General features: G+C 33.5%; 1 protein-coding gene across 1 annotated transcript; it reads left to right on the top strand.

The window, feature by feature from the left end:
• The first annotated feature begins 1812 nt into the window (after positions 1 to 1812).
• LOC143237439 (insulin-1-like) lies at positions 1813 to 12487 on the top strand. The gene is made up of 3 exons (XM_076476681.1): positions 1813 to 1896; positions 11227 to 11443; positions 12020 to 12487. The coding sequence occupies exons 2-3, from the start codon at positions 11233 to 11235 to the stop codon at positions 12214 to 12216; spliced, it is 408 nt and encodes a 135-aa protein (XP_076332796.1). The 5' UTR covers positions 1813 to 1896; positions 11227 to 11232; the 3' UTR covers positions 12217 to 12487.
• The last annotated feature ends 669 nt before the right edge of the window (positions 12488 to 13156 follow it).

The following is a 13156-nucleotide window of genomic DNA, read 5'->3' as shown; positions in this document are numbered from 1 at the left end:
ATATACCTGAAATAATTACAGAGTTGAAAAGTTGAAGATACTGTACTGTGTTTTTTCAACTAACATGCTACTGAATTATGTTTTTCTAATAAATGATGCTACAGAATTTTGTTCATTTCAATAATTGAGGGTACAAAATGAGGTTCTTTCCACAAACTAATATAAGTCATGACACCTTTTTCACCAACTGATGAACAACTAATAACGCTATTGACACATATTTCCAAAATGACCATTGTCTTAATTATTTTAATTATCACCAAAATCACTTCTTATTGTGAAAATACTGATATTTTTTTAAATATTGCATTACTGATTTTTATTGTGCACCAGCAACTACAAGCCTGCTATCCATGACTTCAACAAAGAACCAAAGGGTTATTCGTACTCGTGCCACTCCGACTCCACAATCGCAACTCAATTGAAATGTTAACAAAAAGCGCCCTCTGAAGACTACTTATAATTTTCAAGAACGAAAAAATAAAAATAGTGACAGAAGTATAACTATTGTTAAAAGCAATAAAAAGCTGGAAAAATGTCCCCAAAATGTTTTGCTTATTTTCTGTCTCTCAATATTTCTTTTTATACATACATACTTTGTATCATATAAGCTTTTGATTACTGAAGAGAAGATGTAAACTTAATGAAAACTATTCTTTATTATATAAGTATTTAAACAATTACAGGAATTCAAAGTTAACTTTCTACTGCACATGGTAACAAACTTATCTTTGTTGTTTTATACCAAATGCTTTAGTTAATTGAACACTTTTACTTTGTGGTAACAGTCTAAATAAACAATGGAATAATTATTGTTGGTTTCTTAATTTAACAATGTTACTAAAGGTAACTTAACAATATATATATTACAAATTTTGGACTATCTTGAAGAAAAATAGTGTTTGAGTTTTGGGTCTTTTGTTTTTAATTTGTATATAAAAAATATTCTTGTGCAATACAGAAGAATTTACGTAAAAAAACTCAAAGAAAACATTTTCTACCGTATTTTCATAATGCGCTCAATAAAGGTTTAATGGGGTATATTCTGTATTAGTTTGTGTTTAAGTTTTCCGATCCTTTATATATTAATTTCACTGAATCAAATTACATTCATTGTTCCTCATTCTGTATTCGCCAGTGTTACCGTTATTACTAGCAATAGAGAGTCGTTTGGCCCTTGATCTCTCTCTAAATATTTAGACTTTCTCGTCCCACTGTGTCTTAATAACGTTTCCAAGTGAACTACTTAACCTTACGTGTTTTTGTCACGTTTTCCTCTGGACTTCTTTCTTACTCCACCACTTAACCTTTTCGATCACAATTTAATTGCACTTGACTTAACCCTTGTTTATAACAAAGGGTATATTTTCCCGATTAAATCAATATGTTTACACATTTCTCGGTTGTATTTTTTGGGGTAGGATTACAAAAATATATAAAACAAAATTTAATACAACAAAAGTTAGTTTTTTTGTCTCTTAATTTATTCTGGTTCTTTTAGTTATTTACAAAGTATTTAGTGTCTGGTGGCAACAGCTGTCCGTGGAATCAACCTTAATCCAAATGCAGTAATCTTTCTGAAATCTGTTAGTTAGAGGTATGTTAAAAGGCACAACTAGCCCCGCTGTAATAAACAGGTGTTTTTAAGACTCAGATCGGTTTTTTCAACCTTAATCTTGACTTGTTTTCCAATGATAAATATTTTTCTCTATCGTTGATTCGTCGCTCAGAGATAGTGTAGGAGGAAGGTGATGCTTGCAGCGCCATCTCAACATCAAAGTCGTCTATAAATATCCAGCGAACAATTCTTCACACATGCTGGTAACACTATAGTGGTTTGATTGGTACGTTCTACTCTTACGCCCTTTCCATTGGCACCTCTTACAGATAAGCAAAGTAAGCCGTGTAATTTTTGAAATTTTAATTTTTAACTTTCATTAATTTGAGAATTAAGATAAATTGTTCAAGCAAACATAGTATATAAGTCAATATTCCAAATAATATACGTTTTAGTATTTAACATTAAATATACGTTTACAATTCAACTAAATATACAAATGTTAGATTATCAAAACATATTCAACTTCTTGAATTTCTTGGCGTTTTTTAAACATCAGTTTGAACGTATAGATAATTTTTGTTCTGATATGCTTATTGACACTTTAGGGACGATATGTAATAGCTGAGAAACACTATAATAGTGTTCAACACTACACTAGCTTTAATACGCTACCGTTACATTCACAATTCAAACAACGAAGGAAAAACTATTGCTATTGGTAATTTGTTGTTATGCACAAAACTACACAATAGGATATCTGTGTTCTTTCCACGGTTATCGAAATCCAGTTTTTAGCGTTATAAATCCTTAAGTTTAACTCTAAGCTATCTAGTAGAGAAAACAGCACAGTTACTTCATAATCGAAGTATGAAACCTAAGATAGCCATGTACAATTGTTTGTTTGTTTGTTTTTGGAATTTCGCACAAAGCTACTCGAGGGCTATCTGTGCTAGCCGTCCCTAATTTAGAAGTATAAGACTAGAGGGAAGGCAGCTAGTCATCACCACCCACCGCCAACTCTTGGGCTACTCTTTTACCAACGAAAAGTGGGATTGACCGTCACATTATAACGCCCCCACGGCTGGGAGGGCGAGAATGTTTGGCGCGATTCGGGCGCGAACCCGCGACCCTCAGATTACGAAGCGCACGCCTTAACGCGTTAGGCCATGCCAGATAGATTCATGTATTACCTTTGTTTATTTTAGATTGCATACCAAAAAGGAACAGATCCATGAAATCTATACTAATGAACTTAAAATGTGATTCCACAAAGCATTGTATTTTAGCTGTATTTATTTTTCATACATATACGTGACTTATATTATATTATACTTTAGTTACTTAATAAAACAGTCTTAAATTCAAACATTTCACAATGTGGAACATTATATGAATTTCATATAAATGACATTCTATGTTTCATATGAGCTAAATGACCAGGCCAGGATCAGGAGAATTGTACCTAACTTATAACTTAATAAAACAAACAACCATCAGCACCCACCGGCTACATGGGTAATAATAATTGAATAGAAGAATTGATACTTACATTTTTATTTCGTGTACATAGATGAGAAGCGAAGATTTTTTTTCAGAGGCATATGGCAGGCTTGAACTTTAGACCTTCCAATAGATAGCCCGCTAAATTAACTACTAATCCACTGCACCACCCGATTTCTTAAACACAGGTAGCATATTCTAAGTTATAAGTATATTGGATGTGCAGACTTTTTTTTTTTATCGTTCTGCTACATTTGTCACGCTACTTGAACTACGCACTGACAAACGTGCTGCGATGGGACTCCATTAGTGAACAGAGGAGATGTTTTGCTTTAATAGGTTCGTGTATAAAAATGTCATTTTTGCAAAAATATTTCAGTGATGATATGTTAACCATTGTATAATATTTATTTTCGAACTCTTTATATCTAACTTTAACTGAAACCTCGTCTTCTCGAAATATACCTGCTATGTTTAACATCATATTATTTGATACTGAGTTTCGCCCAGAGTTACTTGAGGCTGTCTGCGATAGCTCTTCCTGATCCTGAAGTTATATACAAAAAGGATAAATACTACTGTAGTCGAACAGTGGGATTTGTCCGTTACTCTTATAACGCACTCACTCCTTCAAAGTGTGAAGCGTGATTTCTTTTCGGCGGTAACCAAGAAACTTCGGATCCACAATCCAGCATTTTATCCACTGCATAGCGCATGGTTTAAGTATGCTACTGAACACTTCTAAATCTTGAACCTAAGATCCCGTATGATTTTAATATACCTACCACAGAAAGTCCAGTACCATACATTAAAATAACTTGTATTCTCTTACGAAGAGGCTAACTGCTGTTCCCACGCACAAATCTATTTCTCCTAGTAATAAAAATGGACAAAGAAAAGAAAAAATATGAAAAAGTAGGAATATTACCAATCAGAGATCTACCTTCTCGGCCAAATCCCAACAATAGGTCTTGTACAGTAATCTGGTTAAATCTTATTTTATTATTTAATTGTAACATGTATTGTTGTAGTTACATTCTGTAATAAACTAGGCCAAAATACGCCTCAGCTGTTTGTTATTCTGACTTTAACACTGATTCTAAAATGGAAGAGAATCCTAACGAGTTGGACGCATCCCAATAAACTGTACGCGGTATAGTTCACCAAGATCTTGCTATTGTGAAGGAATATAACTACGAGCTGATCCCTCCACACACACACACACACATATGTAAATATATACTGGTGACAGAAAGACAAACACGGGGCTGGCCCTGTGGTAGAGCCCTTGATTTCGTAGCTTGAGACCCGGATTCAAATATTCTCCACACTTCAAGCTGAGTTATAAGAGTGACAGTCACTCTCTCAGTAAAGGTGTTTCGTACGGGTGCTGCTGACTGGCTGTCTTCTCTGTGATTAGTAGTTCAAGAATAAGGATGATGGTAGTTTTGTCATAGATTCAAATTACAAATATAAATAACGGCAGAAAGACAAACTAATGAAGTATTTTCAAAAATTACACTACAAATAAGAAAGTAAGTTTTTTACAACATAGAACGAAGCTTAAGTGTGTTTGAACAGAAGCAACAAGAAAAACGAGATTTAATACTAACCATGAGACGAAAATATCTTTCAACATGTTTCGGGAGATTTAAGGACAGACAGACTTTACAGTTGCTGCAGATTTCACACATAAATGGAAATTTAAGCTTCAAAAAGGGTGCAGAAAAGTAAAGATGAACTCTGTAGTTATTACCATGACAATGTAGTAGCGTTAATTATACAAAATGAATATCCTGCACGTAGGGTGAAGGAAACGAGAAATTACTGCTACATCAGAATAAAACATCAAGTCACACGTGTAAGTTTACAACACTACTAGTATGAATCATGAACAATGACACCTAACTGCACACCCATGAACTCTTCTGAACATCCTCATTCACAGAAGAATCTGTGGAAAATTTGTCAAGGTGAGTGACTTAAAGATGACCTCTCCTTCCTCAACAGTAGGTTGACTGGATGAAAGACGCGATGTCATACAACAGTATGTCATCTTTGTCATTAGACTCAACACAGCTGACAATTAAAGAAATAGTTCCAAGATCACTTATAAAGTATAACTACCCATCCATAGGATAGAGTTACTGAATACATTGTAAAGTATAACTAACCATAACTAACTGGGATAAGTTTCTAAAATGGACTTAACAAAGGTTTGTTAGTGAGGGTAAAACAGGTTAAGTTACGTTGATAAAGGATAGTTGTTGATATTTAAACAAATATTTTAACAACAGAACGTAAAACTGATTTTTATCCTAACTTTACGAGCCTAAGCCTTACTTTGATCCGCAAGGTATGATACTTATCTTTTCTCCATACAAACAGCTTTACTTAAACTACAGATCATTTAGTTTTACTCTATGTAGAAGTCTTAATGAATCTAAAATATAGTTGTCCTGATGCACACAGTCTTATGTTATCTGCAGGTTATTTGTCTTATTTATATAGAATAGTTAGGAATGTTTGTTTAACAAATTTATTGCCATTGAAGTAATCAAAACGGAAGTTTAAAGCTATCCTTGGTAAACGCTTCTGATCTTAGAAATTTAAAACCATTTGTCTTTACAAAAAACACGATAAAAACATTTTTCTCTATAGTTATTACACCCAAACAGTAATGATAAATCTGTGATATATTTGGTGGTTTGTGGGCTGAATTTTCAGTGACTGGTGACATTACTTTCAAACACCTAAATATCAATTTAAAGTAAATATAAGCAAAATACACGTGTTTCTTTATATTTATTTAATAAGTTTGTTAAACGTATTCGTTTCATTGTTTTAAAACACAAACCGGAGCAACGGGCCTACAGGAAGCAAATTCCGAATCTTAGCACTAGAAACTCTCAAGTTTACCTCTGAGCCATCAGAAGGATGGTTTCTTATTTCTCTCGATATTTTTTGTTTCTTATTCTTCTTCGTTTCAAACAGAAAAATAACATAAAATGAGAAAAGAGACTCAGATTCATATACTTATAATTTTAACTATTTTGAAACCGTTATAGAACGTAAAAATAAACGTTTGAGCAGGAGCTCATAATTTTCCCGAACGTACATTTACGCAGGCATAAAGAAATAATCCCAATACCTAATTCGACTTCACTACAAATTAAAGTGCCACATGTATTTTGCTGATACAAGTAAACAACAAACAACAAATGCAACAACGAAGAGACAAGAGAACAGACATGCAGTACAACAGTCCTTGTGTCAACAGTTTCTTAAAAATTGGGGGAAGGGATACAGAAGCACGTGTCTCTTCTAATAAACCGTGGAAGAATTCGTTTGAATTTTATTATCGCTTTTTTGATTCCATAAAATCACAAGCGCGGCCTTCTGAGACAACAGTTTGTGCACGAGCCCTAAATCAAATTTGAGATCATTATTACACGCACCAGAGTACATCGCAAGGTCATAAAATTTAATCATTCTTTCTTTCATTATTTTACTTTCTTTATGATTTCCTGATGGTCCACATTTGTTAAAATTAATTGCATTTGTAAAATTGAAATAGATTTCATCAACTTTTAATTAAAGCAAGTTACCTACATAAATTGGAACTCAAAATTAACCCTCTAAGTAAGATAGTTAATTTAATACACCAATCGAACAACTGATTTTTTTTTTTAATTTCCCGCAAAGCTACTCGAGGGCTATCTGCGCTAGCCGTTCTAATTTAGCAGTGTAAGACTAGAGGGAAGTCAGCTAGTCATTATCACCCATCGCCAACTCTTGGGCTACTCTTTTACCAACGAATAGTGAGATTGACCGCCACATTATAACGCCACTACGGCTGATAGGGCGATCATGTTTGATGCGACGGTGATTCGAATCCACGACCCTCAGATTACGAATCGAACGCCTTAACCAACCTAGCCATGCCGGGCCCAACTACTGAAATATACGTCATCGGATAAAAACTTGTAATTTCTTGAATCCATCCATTAAACAATAGTGTATCCTTGTTATAAGCGACATTGTTCAGTTGTTAACTCAATATTAGATCATAATTAGTTGAATGAAATATTTATTCATTATTACACGTCACCAGCATTTAGCAGCTATAAAACAAAAAGAAAAAAGATTTATGAATTCCATCCCTTCATTATATCTTTAAAAGCTGTTTCATCAAGTTTGACACGACAACAAGGAATTTAACAGTGAAGGCTTAATTAAAACTATTCTCTAAGTCTAACCCTAAAATGTTCTGCTAACTGTACCACATTCATCAGTGCTTGTGCGACTCGTAATCTGAGGGTCGCGGGTTCGACCAAGAGTAGCCCAAGAGTTGGCGGGGGTGGTAATGATTAGCTGCCTTCCCTCTGGTCTTACACTGCTAAATTAGGGATGGGTAGCGCAGATAGCCCTCGAGTAGCTTTGTGCGAAATTCAAAACAAACAATCATCAGTGCTTATCTTGGACGTAAAGCTAGACGACTTTCCATTAATTTGTAATAATGATAGAAAACTAGAGTGTAATTACCACATATGTTTTTTTAATTCATAAAATTATAATTTACTTTAATTTACATTATTATTATGAAATTAGAGTTTATTGGTGCAGGTTTCTTGAAATCAATAAAATTTTGTTCGCCATTAATTTGTATTATTGATACAAAATTAGACTTTAATTGTTACGTAGTTTCTGAAATCAATATAATATTTATGATGTTTACTTCTCCTTTCCAAATGAGTTTGCTTGTTTTTGTGATTTGTGACGTGGATTCGAATCTGCGACCCTCAGATTACGAGTCGAGTGCCTTAACCCACCTGGCTATACCGTGCCCTTACTTAATAAGAACAAGACAACATTGATAAATAGCGGATAGTTTTCTAGATTACAGATAATTGTGCTACATAACTAATAAAGACATGTATAATAAAGACAAAGAGAGACAAAATATGAGGTCTTGATATAAGGTTTTAATTAAGTTCACATGTGAAATAGCAGTGTTGTTCGTGGTAGGCATAAATAGCAGTATTGTCGAAGCTTGGAAAATACACGTTGTAGGCAGATTCTCGTCAATCTTAATACTGTTATTTGTGAGTATACCTACCAGTATTTTTATAGTTTGAAACTACATGTTGCACGCAGATTTTCCCCAATCTCTATTTACTTGGTAGTAAATATATGTATAAATAATTATATCATTAAATATAACAAAACCCTGAGTAACATGTTATAATAAGAGAATTATAACATTTTTCATCCATGTCTGACAGTAATACATGATTGATCTTTGTTTCCACAGCATTTTGTTCATTAGTTTATCAGACTTTACTATTCACACAACAAATTATTATATATTAGTGATTACTGGCCAAGTAGTTAGTATGTCGAATGGGTAGGGCCAAGGTTTGAACTCGCAATATACCATTAAAAAGAAGTCGCATTTTCAAGTATTGTCGCGTTATAAAAATGGTTGTTTACTTATTCAACTTGGTCAATGTTATAAATCATAGATGACTGTGTCTAATTTTTAACTGGTTCTGGCCTGGCCTCTTAGCTCATAGGTCATTCGTGTTGAAAACACCAAAAGCTATATGAGCTCATGAAATGCCTTTCTTTACAACTGACTTGCCCCCAGTGGCACAGTGGTATGTCTGCAAACTTACACACTAAAAACCGCGTTTCGATACCCGTGGTGGACAGAGCACAGATAACCCGTTGAGTAGCTTTATGCTTATTTCTAAACAAACAACTGACTTAGTCCTTAAACTGTCCCACGTATAATTAATAGGTTATAAGCTTCGCAATATTTTAGGAATGAGTTTTATATATTTAAAGTGAAGCTATTACTTGTTCGTGACCTTTTGTTGATTTTAATTAATATTGCAGCTCAGCAGTGGTGGCGCCAGTACCAGAAACTTGGGAGGGCAATTTTAAGGGGCAAAACAAGACATTCAAAATTCACGTGTAGTTTTAAAAGAACTCATTATTCCCCCAAAATTTTAGTGTGATAAATTACATTGAGCCAACATTGGGTTTTAAAACATGCTTTGAATTGAGTTTCAAAGTCCCTAAGTGTTGACGGTCCTTGGAACGGTTGAGAAGGTTTTTGACAATTCTAGTATATCTAGACACTTTTTTATGGGGTGAGAGATAACAAGTTCCTTTAAAAGCGATTGGTGAATAATGTTATTTCGAGTATTATTTAAATAAATAATCAATTGCTTAATGCAATAGTACCATTACTATAAAATTTAGGGTTAAATGGAAAACCTATTACTCTAGGATATATCTAGTTAACTTCTAGCATACAAGAAAAAAAAACAACATTTCGTGAAGTGGTAATGCTCGTGAGAACGTGATTTCTTATTATATACACGACATTTGCTCTATATGTGTACGATTAAATTGTAAGGGGCAAAGAAAAATGCGGCAGGGCAAATGCTCCCTTACCTCTTTGTTGCACCGCCAGTGAAGCTTGGTGATTGTGATACACCTGGTGTATTAAGTCCAATATGAATAATAGAAAATTAAAGCACACATTAATCTGACTAAAGATAATTTCCCCGAAATAATTAACCTGAAATCTTTGAGCTCATTTTATTTTTTAAACCTGCTGATAAAAAAAGAAAGAAACAACAACCTAATAAGGTTTTTAAGGAGGTGAAATATTGTAGTTACATTATATAACAAGGATTTGGAAATCTTCCACTGTTGGATGAGCTCAGTGCTCACTGTGCAGAAGGTTAATTTGATTCTAACTCTTTCTTTTTTTACCTCACCAGTTTTTTTCTGATCTTCCAAGATATTTAAACCATACATTTCTGTCCATATTGTACATTAATACGTTAAATCCTTCACATCTATAGATATGGAATATGTACATTCCACTTAATCTCAAACATACTTTAAACCAAATACATAGATAGATGTTGAACATGAAAACTGACTTTTTCAAAAATCATAAATTTTCAGAAGGGATAGTTTTGTTCATATAAACTAAGACTGAAAATGGCTGTTAGATAAAAAAGAAACGCATATTTTTTTTTAGTTTATACACTTAAAATAACCAAATAACCGGGAATGAAATGAAGATGTGCAAATAAAAACATTAAAACTAGAATCTCATGAAATATAAATGAAGTTAAAGTATGTAATGTGAAGATATAAAAATCAATGAAATCAAAGTATATAATAAAATAATAAATAATAGATGTACAAAATTAGCTATGTATCGTAACTATTACAAAAACAAAATAAATTATAAAAATGTCACATGAACATCTTAACAGCAAAGTAAAGCTTAACGTATAATAAATGGTGATAAAATTAAATAATATAGTTATAATACAGTTATAAAATAAATTATGTTAAACCTTGTAATATGACCACAATGATTATAAATATTATTTGAACATGTCACAATTGTATTAAACAAAGATGGAACCGGAAAATGTTACATGACTGTACTGAGAAAACGTGACATTAGACAAAACAACATGACTGTATATCAGTTCTTAGTTCAGAGCATTTGTACTGAGCAAAGATGAACTTACACCACATGAAACGACTGTATTATTTAAATAAAGATGGAGTCTTAGCATGTGACACTACTTCATTAAACAACGAAGAAATATTGTCGTGTGTGACAAGATTGTACTTACCAAAACCATGAAATATTACCATGTGACAAGATTGTACTAAACAATGATGGAATATTACCAGGTGACAAGATTGTACTTACCAAAACCATGAAGTATTACCATGTGACAAGATTGTACTTACCAAAACCATGAAATATTACCATGTGACAAGATTGTACTTACCAAAATCATGAAATATTACCAGGTGACAATATTGTACTTACCAAAACCATGAAATATTACCAGGTGACAAGACTGTACTAAACAATGATGGAATCTTAGCATCTGACAAGACCGTATTGAGCAGATAAAACTACGTGATCGTATATCAGTTTTGTTGTTGTTTTGTACGCTGAAAATGAGTTTCTTAGAACCTTAAATTTCTTATGTTTGTTGTGATAAAAAAACAAGGTTTTCTCAAGATTATTTCATTTGAAGTAGGCAGATAAGATAATTGTTTTAAAAATGATAATATATAATTTATTCTACTGCTTGTGTGTTTTTACTCAGATAAGAATGAACATTTTGCTGTCGAGCATCTGCGTCTGCGCAGCTGTCACTTCACTAGTCGCTGCTCTTCCCAGCCAACACTTGATTCAAACTCGATCTCAGAGGTTATGTGGCTCTGAGCTTTCCCAAGCACTTTCCATAGTGTGTGGCGGCTTCTATTACCTTCCTTCTCTTAAGAGGTCCGACAGGGAACTATTCGACACCGAACTGGGAACAGGTAAAAACAAAAACATATCAGCTGTAGCCAGGGCATACAATTTAAAATAAGCTGAGGTCTAGTACTATAAAATTCCGATTTTCTAATATGGTTTATAATACTCGAAGTTTTGAATACCGATGTCAATGATCGAGTTAGTTATAAATGACATGTACTACTTACTTTAGCGAGTGAAAATCACTATTTGAAATATGGGTATAAAGTTATCTATAGAGTAGACTGAAACAAATTAATAATAAGTGATAGAAACTAAATTCATTGTTAACTAACTTTTAGAAATTTCACAATTTATGTAGTTTACAGGATACTTAAGAATTGAACGAGCGACTTGCAAAACGTCGTCCAGTTTATTAACTACGTAAGCACTTTGTCTACATAATTTTTGAAGTTTTTTGCTGATATTTATTTTCCAAATTAGATTTTGACATGCATATTCTAAATGTTTATTTATTCCGATAGTTTTGAATATTTAGTTTTAGGTTATTTGACGAAAATCATGTGATTTAAGTTAATTTCTTTTTAAAAATTCGGAGCATTAATAAAGTATGAACAAGACTCGTGTACATTTTCGACTAGTTCCCTGGTGGCGACTGATGAATGCTCTACAGTTTCCCTCTGACATGGGATACCTCGACGGCCATATAGCCACGTCTCTATTCCATAAGCGAGACAGTTTATCTCGACAGACTCGTGGTGTTTCCGACGAATGCTGCACGAAAAGCTGTACAATAAATGAGTTAATGTCGTACTGTGGTTCTACTGGAAATAAATAAATATTTCTGGCTTCTCTCAAAAGAAAACAAAAAAGATTGTTACTGTAGTTTATTTCTTTTTTCTCGAAGTCGTTGTTTTGTGGAATTCTGAGCATAAACCAAAGGTTATTATTTGAAGTTTAAGTTTTATTTCTAACTTGTAAAGTTCATAAGTTTCGCTTTACACACCCCTACGATGTCTTCAGGGGCAAGAAGATAGAAAATGATTGAGTGCAGAAAGAGTCATATATGTTTCTGTGATGAGAAATAAAAGAATTATTACCAAAGAAAATGTCTTAGTTTTCAATATATCGTTTGTCCTCACAATTTACTACCTCGTGACTAACAAACATATTTGATAACCATAACTGTATAACTGTATTCTTGAACCACAAATACTTAACACGTAACTGTGTTAAGGCCTGGCATGGCCGGGTGGTTAAGATGCTCGACTCGTAATCCGAGGGTCGCGGTTTGGAATCACCGTCACACTGAAAATGCTCGCCCTTTCAGCCTTGGGGTATTATAGTGTGACGGTCAATCCCACTATTCGTTGGCCCAAGGGTTGACGGTGGGTGGTGATGACTAGCTGCTTTCTCTTAAGTCTTACACTGCTTAATTAGGGACGGCTAGCGCAGATAGCCCTCGTGTGGCTTTGAGAGAAATTAAATAAACAACATCAAACATTATGTTTATCACAGTTCATGCCTCTAAAGGTTATGTTTATTTGATTACGTTTGTCTATTCATCAGCGACAAACTAGCGTGTGTTCAGTTGGATAAAACTCCATTTAATACGTTTGATCAAATTTCTCTTCCATTTCACCTTGCAGGTTATCACAACTCAACTGCTGTTTACAGTTAAAATTGTCTTTTTGTAAAATTTTATGGATGTTTTACACACGCGGTACAGAACTGGTTATTACTATACGTGTAATTAATTGGTTGTTCCAGTGGATACA

Source organism: Tachypleus tridentatus, chromosome 13 (assembly GCF_004210375.1).
Source record: "Tachypleus tridentatus isolate NWPU-2018 chromosome 13, ASM421037v1, whole genome shotgun sequence".
NCBI classification, from domain to species: Eukaryota; Metazoa; Arthropoda; class Merostomata; order Xiphosura; family Limulidae; genus Tachypleus; species Tachypleus tridentatus.
The sequence above is the reverse complement of the archived record's forward strand: the minus strand, read 5'-3'. Positions and strand labels throughout refer to the sequence as shown.